This window comes from Cervus canadensis, chromosome 13 (assembly GCF_019320065.1).
Source record: "Cervus canadensis isolate Bull #8, Minnesota chromosome 13, ASM1932006v1, whole genome shotgun sequence".
NCBI lineage: Eukaryota > Metazoa > Chordata > Mammalia > Artiodactyla > Cervidae > Cervus > Cervus canadensis.
Genome location: NC_057398.1, coordinates 45,297,761 through 45,318,187, shown reverse-complemented (window position 1 = coordinate 45,318,187; position 20,427 = coordinate 45,297,761). Strand labels below are relative to the sequence as shown.

Sequence of the window (20,427 nt, the reverse complement as noted above, 5' to 3'; positions counted from 1 at the left end):
AGGGACTCAGCCATATATATTCACATGCCCATTCTCCCTCAAACTCCCTTCCCATCTAGGCTACCACATAACATTGAGCAGAGTTCCGTGGAACTCTGTTTGATATAATATTTACGAAATGTAATTGCTTCCACTAACTTAGCATGCAATATGCAAAATATAACACTAGATGGCAACAAATGTTAAGGAACTATAAGAACAAAGTAACTATTTCATAACGCAGTAATAAAATAGTTGATTTTAAAATTAAAGTATATATGCTGTTTTGATTCTTACTCTCAAAAAGTAAAATTCCTAGTATGTTTTACTATATCTTGACGATGATTATTATAGTTGCACTGCATTTTGTAAACTGCTTAGAAATCAATCCTGGCATAAATACTAACTCAGTGAAAAACAGATTCACGATACACTATAGGCTTTCTAGTTATTAAGCACTGAAATATTAAATCATAAAAATTATTTATAAAAATTCATACTAGTACTTAAAGTTAATAGCTAACTTTATTTCAATTCAGCAAACATTTATGGTACAATTAATATGTAAATAGCCATTGTGAAGAATACAGTGATAGATGTCACAGGCCTGGTTTTTAAGGTCTTTTCACGGAGAGAACTATGTACACAGCCACAAAAACTATATACAGCTCATTAGGAATACACAGAAGGAAGAGATTAATTCAAACAAGAAGGGGTTGGAAAAAACTTTTGGGAAGATTGCCACCTGAGATGACTCTCAGAGATTGAATAGGTATTTCACAGATGAATACAGTGCAGAAAAGTACAACATGAGCAAATTCATGGAAAGAGTTGATATAGGTCCCATTACAGAAACAGCACAAGTTATATGAAACGTGTAGTAAAAGATGAGGCTGGAAAAGTTAGAGTGGGACCACATTGTGAAAGATCTGGAAGGTTATGCTAAGGATTTGTCTTTTATTCTACTGCAAGGGGAGAGCTGCCCGAATAGGGAGATTTACAATTTAGGAAGACTTTGGCAGCAAAATGAAAGATATACTGAGGTTGAAAGAGACCTGAGAGAGACCAACAGAAGGTTATTCCAACAGGCCACATAGGCTGCATAAGAGTACGTGAAGACTTGAACCAGGGCAAAGGTACGGGAATGGAAGCTGCAGGGATAACTTAGTGAGGGTCTCTGAGGAGAAGGTGCGAGTTTGGTAACTGATTGGATATTGGGAGTGACAAATGGGGAGGAGCCAAGGTATTTTAAATGATCTAGGCCAGAACTGTTGGTAAGATGATAATACCATTATCTGAAAGAAGATAATATGGAAATTTGTAGAAAGAAAAGGCGTGACAGACAGTAAGGAGGAGAGAATTAACATTGGAGTTTTAGATGATAATAGCGTATCGTCCATATAAAGAGATCCAGTAGCAGCTAGAAATGTAGGTCTGGGGCACAGGGGAGCTGCTAGAGCTAAAGACACAATGTGGGAGTGTTCAGTGAGAGGAAGACACAAAGTCCTGGAAATTAGGGCAACATGGGTGGAAGTCTAGGAACAAAATGAGGAATGTCTGCATTCAAGGCTTCTGGAAAACAAGTTAAAAGGCATGTGAAAGAGTAGAGAAGAGCAATGCAAAGATGACCCACAGAATGAAATACCAAACTAATCAAGGAGAAAAGATGATGTTATACTAGGACAATTAATGGCTTCCTAGAGTTGAGTCAAATGAGGACTAAGATGAAGTCACTGGGTTTAGCAATCAGGAAGTGACTGGTGACCATAAAGTGACCAATTCAGTAGTATGAAATCAGACTACAATTTGTTGAAAGCTTGACTGCAATGTGTTCAAAAGTGAATGGAAAGCTACAAAGGTAAAAACAATGGAGAAGGAAGGATGGAAGATATAAAAAAGATATGATAACAAATTGTTTAGGGTCCCTGAAACCTTGGGAGTAGGAGATATCAAGAACTGGGAGAGATTCATCTTGGAAAGTAAGAGGACCAGATAAGCAAGAAAAAAATGAGAAGACACATTTGCGGGATGATAACTTTTGAAGAGCCTCTTGTCAGTTGGTTGTGATCTCAGTTATAGGAGGTCAGCTATGAGAGTGAGGTGCTAAGTTGGGAAAATGAAGAAAGTAAAAAAGTCAACAAATAGATCTTAAAAAAAAAAAACTTGCAATTAGTAATTGATTGGAAGCCAGGTATAAAAGAGAGGATGACATCCAGGTTTCCAATTAGGACATGACAGTGGACAAAAGTGCCATTCAGTAGGTAAAGAACACAGCTATCTTGATGGAGTAAATATAATGAGTTTAGCTTGAAATTGTAAAATTCACATCTAAATGGAAAGGGAAGAGGGCCAGCCTGGAGGTAATAGAGAAAATGAGGTATGAGAGGAGGTAGAAGGGGACACTGAATAGATTTAACTGAGATAGGGAGGAAGAGAAAAGGCTCTGGTCAGAGAGATCAGTTTTAGAGTTTGAGATCTCATGGACACTTCAGTTCATGTGGGAGTTACTGCAGAACAGAAAAAAATCTTAGAGTTAAGGAAGACAAAGTGTGTTGGGACTAAGATGTTGCATATGTTAATAGCATGGATGTTGAAACCTTTCAGAATGATGAAAAGAGACAGAGTGGAGGATGCTATGAACTGAATGTTTGTGCTTTTCCAAAATTTATATGTTGAAACTTAACCCTAATATGATGGACTTAGATAGTGGGCCCCATGGGAGGTGATCAGGTCATGAAAGCAGAATCCTCATGAACGGAATTAGTGCCCTTATAAAATAGATGCCAAAGAGTTCTCTTGCCCCTTCCACCATGTGAAGACATAGTGAGAAGACAGAAAGTGAGCTCTGACCAAACACCAAATCTGTTGGTGCCACGATCTTGAACTTCCAAAATTGTGAGAAATAAATGTTTGTTGTTTAAGCCACCATGTCTAAGGTATTTTCATTATGTTAGCCTGAAAGGACTTAGACAAGAGAAAAAAAGGGTCAGAGGCTAAAGTTGTTAAAAAGTGTCAAAGATCTTACAATTATTTTATAAATCCAAGTATAAAAGGGATGATTTTTTAAAAAATGTGTCAAATAGTATCTTCTAGATTGAGTGTTTAAGTCAATTAAAATTAGAGAGAGGAGAATCAACGATGATTTCAAAGAGAAGTGGTAACCTAATTTCAAAGAGGAATTAAGCAGGACTTCCTGGTAGTCTAGTAGATAAGACTCCACGGTCCCAATACAGGGGGCCTGGGTTTGATCCCTGGCCGGGGAACTAAGATTCCCACATACTGCAATTAAGCCTGCCTGCTGCAACTACCAAGCCCACCCAGTCTAGAGCTCACATACCACCACTAGAGAGGTCCATAAGCCACAATAAAGAGTCTGTGCACCACAGCAAGCACAGGCAAAAGAAGTTATATATATATATATATATATATATATATATATATATATATATATGTAATAAAAGTAGAAAAAACCTATTTTTAAAACAAGAGGAATAAGGAGTAGGTACCATAGAAAACTAAGATCATAGCATTTGGTCCCATCACTTCATGGGAAATAGATGGGGAAACAGTGGAAGCAGTGTCAGACTTTATTTTTTTGGGCTCCAAAATCACTGCAGATGGTGATTGCAGCCATGAAATTAAAAGACGCTTACTCCTTGGAAGGAAAGTTATGACCAATCTAGATAGCATATTAAAAAGCAGAGACATTTTATGTTGCCAACAAAGGTCCATCTATCTAGTCAAGGCTATGGTTTTTCCAGAGGTCATGTATGGATGTGAGAGTTGGACTGTGAAGAAAGCTGAGGGCCAAAGAATTGATGCTTTTGAACTGTGGTGTTGGAGAAGACTCTTGAGAGTCCCTTGGACTGCAAGGAGATCCAAACCAGTCCATCCTAAAGGAGATCAGTCCTGGGTGTTCATTGGAAGGACTGATGCTGAAGCTGAAACTCCAATACTTTGGCCACCTCATGCGAAGAGTTGACTCATTGGAAAAGACCCTGATGCTGGGAGGGATTGGGGGCACGAGGAGAAGGGGACAACAGAGGATGAGATGGCTGGATGGCATCACCGACTCAATGGACATGAGTTTGAGGAAACTCTGGGAGTTGGTGATGGACAGGGAGGCTGCGATTCATGGGGTTGCAAAGAGTCAGACATGACTGAGTGACTGAACTGAACTGAACCATAACAAAGGCCTGGAAATGGCAGTATGGAGTGATATGAATGCTAACCTCCTCCATCATAGCCAAACGAGATGAGATGAACAGCAAAGGGCTCCACTGGGGGTTTTGAGGGTCATAATACCAGCAAGGGGCAGCTAGAGTTCATTATAAATGAAGAAGTAAGAGTGTTTGAAGAAACAATAAAGTATATTAGGGTATTTGGTCAGAATGAACATTACTTTCAAAAGGCACAGGGGCACTATGAAGGTCAAATTGTCTAGAAAGAGTTAAAGATGAACTGGACAGAGAAAAATGGATAAGGCAATGACTGAGGAGAAGTTTAATATGAATATTATTGATTAATATTAATCAATATTAATTGATTATTAATTAATATTAATAATTAATATTGATTAGCCCAATAAAATAGTGATGCTACTATATGGCTTAGACCAATGCCATCTAAGAGCATTTGTCGTGATAATGGAAATGTCCTATATTACACTGACTAATGCAGTAATCACCAGCTACATGTGGCTACTAGGTACTTCAAGTATGGCGAGTGTGTCTACAGAAAACACTCAGCAACTTTAATGGTTTAAGGTGTGGCCTCAAACAGCAATGAATCAACAGTAACCTCCTACTATTCAAAGTGCTTAGAACACTGCCTGATCACTGTGTTAACTATTACTGACGTTATCATTACCATTAAATGTGTTTGACTTAAGTACACAATGGATACCAATTCACAGCTAAAGATGCTATTAAGTACATGTATATTATTATTGTGGTATATTTGAATGTTCTCAAAATTTCCCAGGGACAGAGAAAAAACATGTGTCTTCAGTCATATATGAACATACAAAATGGGTCACTATGGGTGTTAATAGTTTCATTTAGCATTAAAAATTATTGGCAAATGAAAAGGTTAAGCATCCAACTCTCTCAAAGTACCATATTACATTGTACTGTTCTTTCAATAGTGATATAGCAAGAGAATTTTCAGAGGAATAAGAATTCTCCAAAGAGCAAATTTGTTTAATTTAGAAATTCAACACTAACAAACTGGTTTCCACTTTGTGTGTTTGGAAAAAAATTTTAGTTATGGAAAATAACCAAATAAGTACTCAGAAAAGGGAAAAAAAAGGCAATTAAGGCATGCTTTCATTTTAATCTTATTAGACTTGCCTTGGTTTTTTCAAAACTGGCTTCCTCAGTCATCTTCACAGCTTGTTTCACCTGCTCATAAGCACTTGCTTCTCTTTGCTGCACCTCTGTCAAGCTGTTCCTCACGGAAACTAGCGCAGACATTAAGTCATCTCTTTCTCTGTCAGCACAAAAAGAACATTGAAAACAAGAAATGATCAAATGGTCAAGTATTCATAAGGCAGGGAGAAAAAAACATTGATATATATTAGAAGAAGAGCCAGGGCAGGCCAGCCCAGCACACGTTCAAGCACACCCCAGAGAAAGACCCTCTGTCCTCACTTGGTGAGGGGCAGGCAGAATGGCCAGAAGAGCAGGGAGCATTCATGGCAGGACTGCATCCGCGTGGGGCAATAACCCATTGTGGACAGGAATGGCACACTGAGGGCTGCAGAGGAAAGCCCAGAAAAGAGGAAATTAGCTAAAAATCTAAGTGTAGGCAGCAGAAAAGGAGAAAAAACTAATAAAGTAGTGAAAGTGTGAAGGTCGCTCAGTTGCGTTAGACTGTGACCCTATGGACTGGACGATACTGTCCATTGAATTCTCCAGGCCAGAATACTGGAGTGGGTAGCTTATCCCTTCTCCAGTGGATCTTCCCCACCCAGGAATTGAACTGGGGTCTCCTGCAGTGCAGGTGGATTCTTTACCAACTGAACTATCAGGGAAGGTGGGAATTGTACCTCAAAGTAGAAGTAACCACGGTAAGAAGGGACTAATGAGGTTTCATTTACACTACTGGCTCTCCGCTCTACTAGAACGAACGTGTCTTTTTTTCTTTTCATCTTCCTTCACAACCCTCTTTTTGACACTTCTTGGCTTCCCTGGTGGCTCAGATGGTAAAGCACTTGCCTGCAATTCAGAAGACTCAGGTCCGATCCATGGGTTGGGAAGATTCCCTGGAGAAGGAAATGGCAACCCACTCCAGTATTCTTGCCTGGAAAATTCCATGGTCGGAGGAGCCTGGTAGGTTCAGTCCACAGAGTCTCAAAGAGTCGGACATGACTAAGCGGCTTCACTTATGAATGAAAAACTTTCACCTACTTATGAAAGTATTTCTTCTTTCAATGGGTAGTACTGTTGGATTACTCAAATGCCTTGATTACACATAATGCTCATTATTTTACAAAACCTTACACCCCTAGGCTTGATCATTGCCTGGCTCTACCCCCTTCTCAGCAATTCTCATAGCTATGTCACTTCAGTCATGCCCGACTCTGTGTGACCCCATAGACGGCAGCCCACCAGGCTCCGCCGTCTCTGGGATTCTCCAGGCAAGAACACTGGAGTGGGTTGCCATTTTCTTCTCCAATGCATGAAAGTGAAAAGTGAAATTGAAGCTGCTCAGTCGAGTCCGACTCTTGGCAGCCCCATGGACTGCAGCCTACCAGCCTCCTCTGTCCATGGGATTTTCCAGGCAAGAGTACTGGAGTGGGTTGCCATTGCCTTCTCTGATTCTCATAAAGCTAAGCTATTTCTTGGGGACAGAACTGAACTGAATGTCAAAATGCTTTGGCATGTAAAATGGCAGCAAGGTTCCAATCTCATGGATTAATTTAAGCAAATTCCACATAAAAGATTTCAGGATATCTGGAACTCATCCACTGGATAAAAATGATCAGTAGATCCCCCCAAAAGTGAGGTGGGAAACTTTCTATTAACACAAAACAAACAAAAAAAGTAAGTTGGACTGTTATTTATGCTATTCCACGCTTTGTTAAAGAGCTCAAGTTTTAAACTGTGATTTCAAATTCAGTTGAAGTAACTGCTGTAGCTTCCTTTTCATTGCCAAGTTCTGAACTATTGCTAAACAGTCAACTGTGTAAACTATTAACAAAGAGTAAATTTTAAGGAGTCCTAACTTAAAAAATGAAATCTCTGAGTTTGAATTACTTTCAAAATTAACCAATGCCTTGATTAAAAAATTTTCTTAAAAATAAAATAATTCAAACTATTTGTGGTATTTGGAAAACAGTCATATTTTTAAAAATATGTAATACTGAACAAAGTTACATTATTAACAGTTTCATAAAAGCTCTTTTTTTAAGCTCTTTTTGTTAAAAAAAAGAATACATTGCTGCAAGTATCATAAAATTTGTGGGAGCATAGTGATCTTCATTTTAGAATTTTCTGATTTATTTATTTCCTATTTATTTTCAATTGAGAAAAATAATTTTTTTGTCTAAAGGAAATGAAAAAGGAGTGAATTATTTTGATCAAATATAATCAAACACAATAATTATGTGAAAAAGTGGAAGAATCAAAGCAAGATTATTCTGGTTGAGTAAAAAATATTAAGTAAAATGCAAACAAAATCAAATTCATACTTATTTGCATTTCAGAAAAGATTCTAACATAAAAGGGACTAGCTTCATTGAGAATATGCAATCCAACTAGAACCTGTGTTTCTAAGTAGAAAATAAAAATTCACTCTTATGGATAACACGTCAACATCATATAGTTACCTTTCCTAAAGTTCTAGACCTACTAAAAACCAAAATCACTATTCAATGATACTCTTACCTGTTCCTAATACTATACCACCATCAAACCTGAAGTTAAAAATAAAAAGATTAACAAAAAACCTCAGAATATATATTAACAGACAGGCCACAATAGGATCAAGTTTCTAACAAATTTGCTTCTTACAGGAGACTTACACTTAATTTATTTAAACTATTTCTAGTATATCCTCTTGCTGAGAGTAGTCTGTCACACAGTACATACTCAGTGAAATAAATGACAAAAGAACAAATGAATGAATAATGACTTTGCTACAGGAGGGCATCAAAAAGGTTAAGCAAAATTTTGTCCCAGTTCTAATATTTTACAGTTAAAAAAAGTCTTTTTGGCTTCAAAGCGTACGGAATCTTAGTTCCCCTACAAGGGATTGAATCCATGTTCCCTGGGGGGGGAACATGGAGTCTTAACCACAGGACTACAAGGGAAGTCCCCCCTATGTCAAAATTTAAAAAATCACTAGACTATTTAGAACCGGAAACAAAAGAGTTTAATTGCTCTGGATCAAAAATTTTTCAGAATATGAACTCACCAATTTCAGACTATTTAATGACAAAAAATCATCAAAGATAAACCCTCAAATACCATGGTGGTTCAGACAGTAAATAATCTGCTTGCAATGCAGGAGAAGCAGGTTCAATCCCTGGGTCAGGAAGATCTCCTGGAGAAGGAAATGGCACTTCAGTATTCTTGCCTAGGAAATCCCCTGGACAAAGGCACCTGAAGGGCTGCACTCCATGGGGTCACAAAGAGTCAGAGAGGACTGAGCAACTAACACTCGCGCGCACACACACACACACACACACACTGATGTTTTGTTAAGGTCACCATTCAACAGTGAATCTGTAAAAGGATTGTACTAAAAATTCGTGCAACCACTGGACTGACACACTCCAGTTTTCTGTAGAAGAAATGTAATATATGCTTCAAGGTGGCCCTCAGACCATCTGAAAAGTTCAGGAGAGATACTTAAATCACACACATGCTTATAGGTGCCACTAACAATTTTGGCAATTTAGGACTATCTAAATTTGGCAATTTAGGGCTTCCCTGGTGGCTCCGATGGTAAAGAATCTGCCTGCAATGTGAGACCTGGGTTCAATCCCTGGATCTGGAAGACCCCCTGGAGAAGGGAATGCCTACCTGCTCCCAGTATTCTTGCCTGGATAATCCCATGGATGGAGGAGCCTGGCAGGCCATATATAGTCCACGGGGTTGAAAAGAATTGGACATGACTGAGAGACTAACACACAGGACTATCTACTCAGTCACCACATTTTTGTTTTATTTGTTTTGTTTCAACTTAACCAGCCCACATACCAAATAGCAAGCACTTGAAAAAACAACTCTGGGTATGTTAGCCCTGTCCTCAATATAAGGCTTCCCATGGGGCTCACTAGGTAAAGAATCTGCCTGTAACGTACGAGATGCAGGAGAGGAAGATTTGATCCCTGGGGTGGGAAGATCGCCTGGAGAAGAGCATGGTAACTAGATCTAGTATTCTTGCCTGGAGAATTCCATGGACAGAGAAGACTAGCAGGCTACAGTCCATGGGGTCGCAAAGAGCTGGACCCAACCAAAGTGAATGAACATGGACGCAACATAAGGCCCTGCTTCCTGTCCCATTTCTATGTTCATCTGGCTGACACCTTCTTGAGTTTTTTCTCCTCTACTTCAGCCCCATGCTACCACTCATTATCTGTCCTTCAGAAATGGTCAGTTCTGGCTACCCCGATTAACTACTCAGTCAGCTGCAGTGCTGCTCCGAGGCCACAGCGCCAGCCCAAAGCCAGGCCAGAGCAAGCCTCTTACAATGGGGAGCTGTACAAACTTACACGATACATCAATGTGACAGTGAGAAGGCAGTTCTCCAAATTACCATCTCCCATGGCAAAAGTTCTTTAACTGCTTAAAAACACCATGGGAATATTTTGATGAGTGTGATCAAGGAGTTCTTCAACAAAGCAACCAATACAGCATTAATCCCGCAACATGCCATGATGCAGATAGAACAGTTGAGGCAGAAAATGAAGTAAGAAGCAGGGGTGTCGGTTCTAGGATGAACTAACAATCATGTAGTATTTAAGGAAACTAGTATTTAAGGAACCTAGAGCAACAATTGAGCAAAAAGGACTGAGAAAGTCTCTGAATAATCTTGGCCAATGTTTATAATAAGGAAAAGAGAGGAGTTGGTCTGATACATACATGAGCTTCATCTTGAAATATGGAGTACTCCATATTTAATTCCTTCAATTCCTAAGCTATTCCACAGTTATTAGCAGTTTTAAGCTTTATTAAACATCACTGTTTTTTAAAAAAAAGTCTAGAAGGCTGACTACAACATTCCTTTGTTCCTCATTTCTGGGAAGTTCCCACTACAGTCTTTCTTTTTCTTTTGGTTTTCTGTGTATGTGTGTAAGAGAGATGATGAATTCTTTTATTCTTAAGCAGTTAGTCTTAGTTCTTTAATTTTCTTTTGTAAAAACTGAAATACAGTTGCAAAGCAAGCTATACAGAAGATCGCCAATCACCCATTCCCAAATCACAAGCTGGACTGAAGTTCCAGGATAGTACAGCAGTAATCATTTCTGAAAAATACACTGAGGTTCCTTCAAGGCACTGTGAACTACAGATAGGAATTTAATACAAAGCAGTTCCATCTTGATTCCCATTTGAAAGTACTTTGATCATTAAGAAAGAAAGGTTACTGTTGCTCTTACCTACTTATGACATACTGAAGACTGAGTGAAAGGCAGAAATTAAGAAATACTATAAGGACTTCAAAGGGTTTCCCTGGTAGCTCAGACGGTAAAGCGTCTGCCTACAATGCAGGAGACCCAGGTTCAATCCCTGGGTCGGGAAGATCCCCTGGAGAAGGAAATGGCAACCCACTCCAGTATTCTTGCCTGGAAAATCCCATGGACTGAGGATCCTGGGAGGCTACAGTCCATGGGGTCGCAAAGAGTCAGACATGACTGAGCAACTTCATTTCATAAGGACTTCAAGCTATCTTTTAAAATATATCCAATAAACTCAAAAGTTGTTAAATTTTCTCTCCAAAAAGTTTCAAGGGTCCTAATAAAACACCACAAACATGGGCAGTCTGGTCTTCAAGTTGTGCCTGACCCTCTCCTTTTCAGCTATCCAATGTTGTATCATGGGGGCTTCCCTGGTGGCTCAGATAGCAAAGAATCTGCCTGCAATGCAGGAGACCTGGGTTCGATCCCTGAGTCGGAAGATCCCCTGGAGAAGGGAATGGCAATACACTCCAGTATTCTTGCCTGGAAAATTTCATGGACAGAGAAACCTGGCGGGCTACAGTCCATGGGGTCACTGAGAGTCGGACATGACTGAGCAACTAACACTTTCACTACTTTCACTAGTGTTGTGTCATATATATCATATATTACAAGCTAAAAAATCAACAAAGTAGCTTAAAATTGGTACCACAATACTACATTTTTCAATAGAGACCAAGACACACTTTTAATTTATCATATTTGGGATACAACTTCAAAAATTTCACATTAGAGTCATGCAGGAAATACTACAGTACAGTTCATTGAGGGCTCAGGCTTCTTAATTATGCTTAAAACTAGAAATCAAACCTAAAAAGTTTTGGCCACTTTTATGCTTCAAAGCCAGCATAACATTCAATATTTAGCATTCTGCATTAGTAAATTGAAAGAAACTGAACACCAGCTCAGGCCATGGGAATAATACAAAGATTTTCATTGACAGTAAAAGTAGAAACCTTCCACAGTATACTGTTATTAAAGTAGAATATGAGTCAATGACATGCTGACAAAGCAGAAAACTGAACTGAAAAGGTTGACATTTATTTTAAGAGGCTAAGCACTGAAATTTAGGATAGAGACAAAGGAATATATAACTGGGCAAGAATTGAATTTCTAAATGACTGCCAGGCTTGGAATCAATGTAAACATTGCAGCTTCCTTTTAAGGCATTTTACTTATAACCCAGGAGGATAATATGAAATCAATATAATAGGAAAAGGAAACCCTGTTTTTTATTTGGTGACTGGTTTTGCCTGACTAGTTTATCTTAGAATATCCTCTTCATCTGCATGACTTTGAATATGCTTTTTCCATTTTAAAATTAATCTTTCATTACATTCTTCTTATAATAAGTTAATTACCAATATGGTTAAAATTGTTAATTAAAATTTCAATGTATTAAAAAGCAGAGACATCACTTTGCCAACAAAGTCTGTATAGTAAAGCTATGGCTTTTCCAGTAGTCATGTACACATGTGAGAGTTGGACCATAAAGAAGGCTGAGTGTCAAAGAATTGATGCTTTGAATTGTGGTGCTAGGGAAGACTCTGAAGAGTACCTTGGACTGCAAAGAGATCAAACCAGTCAATCCTAAAGGAAATCAATCCTGAGTATTCATTGAAAGGACTAAAGCTCTGATACTTTGGCCACCTGATGCGAAGAGCTGACTCACTGGAAAATACCCTGATGCTGGGAAAGACTGAGGGCAGGAGGAGAAGAGGGCAGCAGAGGAAGAGATGGTTAGAAAGCATTACTGACTCAGTGGACATGAATCTGAGCACACTGTGGGAGACAGTGAAGGACAGCAGAGCCTGGCGTGCTACAGTCCGTGGGGTCAAAAGAGTCAGACACAACTTAGCAGCTGAACAGTGTTAGAGACGACTTAACAGACACTGTCAATTTCGATGCCTTCTTCTACTTCTCCAGTGGTAATCACTGTTAAATATTGTGATTATTCTTTTGCATCTTTTTCTACGCATGTATTCACCTGGTTGTGAGTGAGCCTCTAAAAAAATACAAATAGTTTCCTGCCAGGTATGTCTTTCTCATCCTTTTTCATTTTTTTCCTTCAATAACATATTTTGGAGCTTAGTTGAACATTAGTACATATAGATCTACTTCATTCTTTTTTTTTTTTTTTTACATAAAATTTCATACTTTATCTAAACTGAAGTCCAGTTATTCTTCTTTGAGGGATATTTAGGATATCCCTCAAAGGGATATTTACATCTAAAAGGAAAACCTATTGTTTTCTTCTATAGTTCTATATTCACAATACTTCTGCTACCAGGTCTGTAGGTTATCCACACGTAGCAATTCTCTAATTCTGAGTGGCTACTAACTCAATTCTGATACTAACTGTCTGGAGTTGACACAAACCCCACAGGTTAAGGCTCAGTCCCATAAAACAATCTCAACTTTAGGTTCCAATTTTAAGTCCCAGGTACCTTATATCTCTTCTGACCAGCTGACCAAAAACCATAGGTTTCCATGATCCTTTCCAGTGCAAAATAATTTGCTAGAACAGCTGACAGAACTCAGGAAAGTGTTTTCCTTACTATTGCTCCCTTATTATAAAAGATTCAACTCATGAACAGATAAACAGAAGAGATCACTAGACAAAGGTATGTGGGAAGGTGTGTAGAGCTTCCACATCCTGTCTGGTGTCACATTCTAGTACTCAATGTGTTGACCAATCCAGAAGCACCCTAAACTCCATTGTTTAGAGTTTTTATTGAAGTTCCATAGGTATGATTGATTAAAGCATTGGCCACTGATGACTGGACTCCATCTCCAGCTCTCTCCCTTCCTAAAGGTTGGGAAGTAGAGACAAAAATTCCAATCTTCTAGTTACATGGATGGTTTCTGTGGCAACCAGCATTCCCATCCTTAGTCAAAAGTCACCTACTTAATATAAACTCATGGGCTTAATAACCTATTTCAGAAGCAGAGGACAAAACACAAATGTTAGTACAAAAAACATACTTATTGCTTTTACCACTTAGAAAAATACAGAAGTTTTAGGAGTTCCATGCAAAGAATAGGAAATGAAGACAAAAATATGTATTTCTTATCAAATGACAATATCACAACAGCATTACAAATAATGCTGCAAATGAATTCCCTACAAATGCCCTAGTATGGTATACATACATTCTCTAGTGTAGATTTTGAAACGTGTAATTTCACAATTTAAGTATTAATGAATAGTGCTAAATTACCCTCAAAAGTAGTGTCAATCTATAGTTCCACTAGCAGTGTATGAAAATACAGACTTATTCATAGCCTCATCAATTCTTGAGACTGCTAGTCTTTTTAAAATTTTCACCAGTTTGATAGTTGGCATTTTTAAACTGGTATTTCCTTGAATGAGGCTTTGTTGGTGGCTCAGCAGTAAAGAATTCACATGTAATACAGGAGATGCTGGTTTGATCCCTGTGTCAGGAAGATCCTCTGGAGAAGGAAATGGCAACCCATTCTAGTATTCTTGCCTGAAAAATCCCATGGACAAGGAGCCTGGTGGATTACAGTCCATGGGGTTGCAAAAGTTGGACACAACTTAGTGACCACCATTTTCTTGAATAATAACACCACCACCATTTTCTTCAATAATAACAGAATGAATAGCTTAAATGACAAAATGACAACAAATAACAAATGTTGGCAAAGATAGAAGAAAAGGCAACTCTAGAGCACTGTTGGTGGAAATGTAAATTAGTAAGCTATTAGGTAAAACAGCATGAAAGTTCCTCAAAAAATTAAAAGTATCAAAAGAACTACGGTACAATCCAGAAATCCCACTTCTTGGTAGTTTTCAGAAGAAAACAGAAACAGAAATCTAAAGGGATGTAGACGCCACTATGTTCACTGCAGCCTTATATCCAATAGCCATTGTATAGAAGCAACATACAGGTCCATCAAAGAATGTAATAAAGAGGATGTGACATATGTGTATAAATACACATGCATAAACAATGAAATATTACTCAGCTATACAATGGCTGAATGAAATGAAATGAAATCTTGCCATCTGCAACAATATGGATAGACTTAGAGGGTATTATGCTAAGTAAAATAAGTCAGACAATAAAATATGATTTCATTTATGTTTGGAAAATCTGAATAACAAAACAAATGAACTAATGTAACAGAACAGAAACAGAATCAGATACAAACAGGTGGTTGCCAGAGGGGAGGGTTTTGGGAAGATGAGTAAAATAGGTAAATGAGATTAAGATTATTTATTTTGTAACTTAAAACAAGTCAAAAGGATGAAATGTACAGCATGGGATATATAGTTAATAATACTGTGATAATTTTACATGGTGACAGGTATAACTAGACTTATTGTGGTGATCATTTTGTAATGTATAGAATTACCAAATCACTATGTTGTGCACCTGGGGCTAACATGGTATTGTGAGTCAATTACACTTCAATTAAAAAAAAGAATGAATACTTACTCATGCATTATCATCCTCTTTTATTGCTTACCAATTCCTATCCTATACATACTTTGCAACTGGGAAGTTTTTCTTTTCTGTTTTTTTTTAAAAGAAATTATTTATACATTGTACCAAAAATTTTGTTATATAAAACATAAATATTTTCCTATCTTTTAGTTTAATTTGCAATATTGTATCAAAAGTAATTTTTTGTTTTAATGGAATCAAATGTAACATTTTATTTCCCCTTCTGACTTACTTTCCTCACCAAGCTCAGAACTTTAATTAGCCCAAGTCCATAAAGATGTTTTTCTATATTTTCTCCTAATACTTTCGTAGTCTAGAACTCATATCTAGGTCTTTAAACCATCTTGAATTTACTTTTGTGAAGTATGATTTCATTCTTTTTTCAAATATAAACAAGCAAATTTTTAACTTCTCTGAAACTCAGTTTACTTAGTTGTAGAATGACAGCAATCTACTTACCTCATCGATATTTTACTAAGATTAAAAGACAATATGTTTTAAATTTCCTGGTATAATCCTTGGTATATTAGAAATGTTTATTACACATCAGTTGTATCTGAAAACATATTTAACATACATTTAATAAATTGTCACTATATGAAATAGTAGCAGGCGTGATCGGTTGTGTCCAATTCTTTGCAATCCCGTGGACTGTAGCCTGCCAGGCTCCTTTGTCCATGGAATTTTCCAGGCAAGACTACTTGAGTGGGTTGCCACTTCCTTCTCTAAGGGATCTTTCTGACCCAAGGTTTGAACCTGCATCTCCTGCACTGGCAGGTGGATTCTTTACCACTAAGCCACCTGGGAAGCTGAAATGTAATAAATATGTATAAGTTAATATTATATTTAATAATTAATATAATATTTAATAAAAAGCAAGGCCACCAGTGCAGATCATGAAAAGTACCAGTGGAGAAATTTAGTTTTTATATAACAACCAATAAGTTAGTTACATGTAGAAACCATGGCTATGGTTTTACTACTTCCAAGTATAGGAGGTACAGATGGGTTTTAATAGTTATAGAGAATTTATAATATGGCAGGAAATGTCTGAAGCAATATATAGGTATGTATGCACTCAATGTTCCCTCAAAAATAACACTACTAGGCACTTTTACCTCCATTTTCAAGTGGGGGAACTGAGGCATGAGAGGATTGAACTCAGGTCTCCTGCACGCAGGTGGTCTCCGGCACTGCAGGAGATTCTTTACCGACTGAGCCACCAGTGAAGTCCTAAACAAGGGAAGCTGGCAGTAGAACCAAAGTATAGATCCAGGCAGTTTGACTCAAAAGCTAACACTCAAGTCACAAGGCTAAGCTGCATCCATAATATCCCAGGAGGTGGTATTGAATATCATTCACCAAAACAAAGGAAGACTTCAAACTCAGGGAAGTAAATTCATTCATCCAAAGGCCAAAACTGACTTCAATGACCAAATCTTTTCAGTCTCGACACCAGTTCCAATTAGAGGATCTCTGATGTTAACGAAGTTATAACCAACCTAGACAGCATATTAAAAAGCAGAGACACTACTTTGCCAACAAAGGTCTGTCTAGTCAAGGCTATGGTTTTTCCAGTGGTCATGTATGGATGTGAGAGTTGGACTACTAAGAAAGCTGAGCTCCAAAGAATTGATGCTTTTGAACTGTGATGTTGGAGAAGACTCTTGAGAGTTCCTTGGACTGCAAGGAGAGCCAACCAGTCAATCTTAAGGGAAATCAGTACTGAATATTTATTGGAAAGACTGATGCTGAAGCTGAAACTCCAATACTTTGGCCACCTGATGCAAAGAACTGACTCATTGGAAAAGACCCTGATGCTGGGAAAGATTGAAAGTGGGAGGAGAAGGGGATGACCGAGGATGAAATGGTTGGATGGTATTACCAACTCAATGGACATGAGTTTGAGCAAACTCTGGGAGTAGGTGATGGACAGGGAAGCCTCGCGTGCTGCAGTTGATGGGGATGCAAAGAGCTGGACACGACCGAGTGACTGAACTGAACAGATGTTAACAATAAATGCCAAAATGTCTTGTCATATAAACAGCAAGTTACTGAGTGTCTGCTACAGACCAAGTACTCTTCCAGAAGCCAGGGATATAGAAATAAAATACAGTTGCTGCCTGCAAGTATACACAATATATTATAAAGTTACAGAAAGAAGGAGGCTAAGTCAATTGAGGACAAAATGGGGTAAGGCTGGTGAGAGAATACTTCTAAGAGGAAGTGATGTTTGGGCTATTTAAATGAACCCCAAAAGATAGTAAAAGGTGACCATGAGCACAGAGAAAAGCAGAGGGCATGTGAGAGAGAACACGCACTATAAATCATCACTGGATACTGTATTAAATAATAATCCTCAACTTCTACAGAATAAAATTTTCATAGGAAAAGGCTTCCTCTGGAATAGTGAAAACAAAACAAAAAAGATGTACTCAGAGAACTGTAATATTTCAGCCTAGATGAAAATTTTGACTCCATAAAAACTCACTTGTAATTTGTCCCTGATCAATCCTCAAATATTAACAAATGGGATACAGTGGATCCTTCTTCCAGTGTACTCATAATATTCTTCATGACAGGCACATATTAAAGACTTGATAAAAAAAAAAACTCACTTTATACTACAGCAGGGAAATCTGAAATCGGGCAAAATCAAGAGAATTCCTCTCAAACTGAGTGCTATTATGAATAGTGCTGGATCTTCCATTACAGAGTCATAGAAATGAACAGAATTATAAAGGCTATCTACTTCAATCCTCTCATTTCAAGATGAGACTGAAACCAACAAAGATAAAATCATTTGTCCAAAATGACTAGATTATACACAGTTGGCAGAACCTACATATTCTCTCTTTAAGAAAGCTACAACGAAGGGACCTTAGAAAATTCATTTTATTTGAAGCTTAACATTAATCACATGTGATTTAGCATGGGGATAAAAAAACTATACTGCTCATTTAAAGATATGGGTTTCCATGTTACCAACAATCCCACATACAGAAGCATACTTACTTAGTCAGTCTTTCAATGGTTTGTATGTGAACATTACTATGGGTTTGGGAAAGAACAGCTTCATGCTGAGCACATTTCAAACAAAGACCACCAACACGGTTAGAAATATTAGCAGCAAGAAGTGACTCTTTATGCTTTAGTCGCTCTTTAAGATCTTCACAGTTTTTCTGATATTCAGCTAAGTCTTTCCTAAAAAGAAGAGAAAAAAGGTTTAGCAAGTGGACATAGCAGGGGAAGAAATTAGGATAAACTGAAAAGTAGCACTGATATATACACACTATCATGTGTAAAATAGAAAATAGATAGTGGAAAGCTGCTATATAACACAGGGAGCCCAACCTAGTGCTCTGTGACAACCTAGAGGGGTGGGATTGGGGCGGGGAGACTCAAGAGGAAGGGTATATAAATATATATACACACACACATATAAAATCATGAATGATTCACATTGTTGTGAGGCAGAAACCAATACAACATAGTAAAGCAATTATCATCTGATTAAAGTTTTTTAATTAATTAATTAATTTATTTTACTGCAACAGTGTATTGGTTTTGCCATACATTGACTTGAATCCACCATGGGTGTACATGTCCAGGTAAAAGTATACTACTTTTAAATGTATCACCACAGTGATAACTACTATCATTTACTGGTATTTACCTTATTAGGTGCTTTTTATACAATACCTTATTAATTCTTACCACAACCCTGAGATGTAGATGTGATTATCCGAATTGACCCTTTGAATAAAGTGAGACTTGAAAATATTAAATTTAAAGTTGTTTTAAGATTTTAACACAGACTAGAGCCTTGACACTGGCTCTCTTTTCAAGGGATCCCATCTCTTCCCAGAGATAAAACTCCAAATACAAATCCTAAATAGTTTCTCTCAATAAAGGGATAACACAATATCCTTAAATTGAGGGAAATATCCTATTTCAAGTGTTAACTCTTTAAAACTTATAAAGAGAACCTTAAAAGATTGCATAAAGGACATGGATTTTATGCATGAGTAATTTACTACTGCCCATTTTTCTTCAGTAAAAAAAATCAACTAACCACAAAATTCTACAAAGAACTGACAGTAGACTACAGAAGGAAGTCAGAATTCGACAGACATAAGATTTCACAAGTAGCAGCTACTAGCTGGAAATATACAGCTTGATAATGAAAGGGCAGAGGAATTGTGTGTGAGTGTTCTTCATTTGTTTGTTTGTTTTAATGGGATAGTTCCTGGATAAGGTTTTTCTCTATGTTGATCTGCTAAGGATTAAATGACCAGTATATGGATTGTATTTTCCTTCCCCTTCTCTAAAAAGCTTTGGTAAAGTCAACTTAGGTCACTGAGCTTCCTTGCACACATATCCCTTTCATATTGTATTTTTTTTTAAAGTCTTAACTTAAAGAAATTGTTCTTAAATTCTTAAGACTGCAGAAGGCAGGCACTTTATCTCTGGCTCAGATTACTCTCTATAGATAAATTCAGGGATCTATAGCCATCCTATTTTGTTCCCTGTCACAAAGGAGAAGCCAACAGTCAAGACACCTGGCTGTTACACACTTCGTCGACTCTTGGGATTTGGGGGGCTTTCAGACAGCCTGGAAGAAGTGGAAAAGATCTACGGGCTATCTAAGGGTTAAAAAAAAAGCAAATCTAATGACACTCTGAAGCAGAAAAAAAAGGAGCTATTTATATCTTTTTCCCAAGATAATATCTACAACATAATGTTTCCTTTTAAGTATCATGTAGAAAAAGTCTGATGGTTGGATGGCATCACCAACTCAATGGACATGAGTTGGAGCAAACTCTGGGGCATGGTGAAGGACAGAGAAGCCTAGCACACTGCAGTCCATGGGGTCACAAAGAGTTGGACACAACTTAGTGACTGAACAACAACACAGTTTGACTTTCGAAAGCTTTGTAAAAAAAACCTCAGAAGTACATTCCGAAGTCAGAGAGTCCCCATTACTACTTCTGTCAGCTCCAAATTCAAAACACTCAAGTAGATTCAGTTACATGAAAAGGCAAACAGAAAATTTAAAAAATAGGTAACGTAAAACTAGAGTTTCCAAGAGCAGTGATTTTCTTTCTTTCTTTAAGAAAATGTTTCTTTAAATAATCTTAAATTATGCTAAAAGAAAATGAAGAAACAGAAGAATGCAGGGAACAAAGTCTGGTCCATTGCAAGGTGATATTTTAATGCAACGCAAGACTGCATAGTTGAATTGTGAATGGAACAAAATAAGTCATATTCCCATAAAATAATAAGCTAGAA

At 37.6% G+C, this 20,427-nt stretch overlaps 1 protein-coding gene and 1 non-coding gene across 12 annotated transcripts in view; one reads left to right on the top strand and one right to left on the bottom strand.

Moving 5' to 3' along the window:
* SDCCAG8 (SHH signaling and ciliogenesis regulator SDCCAG8) overlaps positions 1 to 20,427 on the bottom strand; it is a 247,112-nt gene that overhangs the window by 179,850 nt on the left and 46,835 nt on the right. For all 11 annotated transcript variants that reach the window (XR_006272696.1, XM_043486065.1, XM_043486066.1 and 8 more), the window contains 2 exons: positions 18,151 to 18,339; positions 5,331 to 5,469 (listed from right to left, as the gene is read on the bottom strand). Coding sequence is in view for 10 of the 11 variants with exons in the window: in XM_043486065.1 (XP_043342000.1) it covers positions 5,331 to 5,469; positions 18,151 to 18,339 (328 nt within the window). In the remaining variant the exon portion in view is untranslated. The remainder of the gene's footprint in view (positions 1 to 5,330; positions 5,470 to 18,150; positions 18,340 to 20,427) is intronic.
* TRNAC-ACA lies at positions 10,656 to 10,727 on the top strand. The gene has a single exon. It is a non-coding gene; the product is annotated as a tRNA-Cys (tRNA).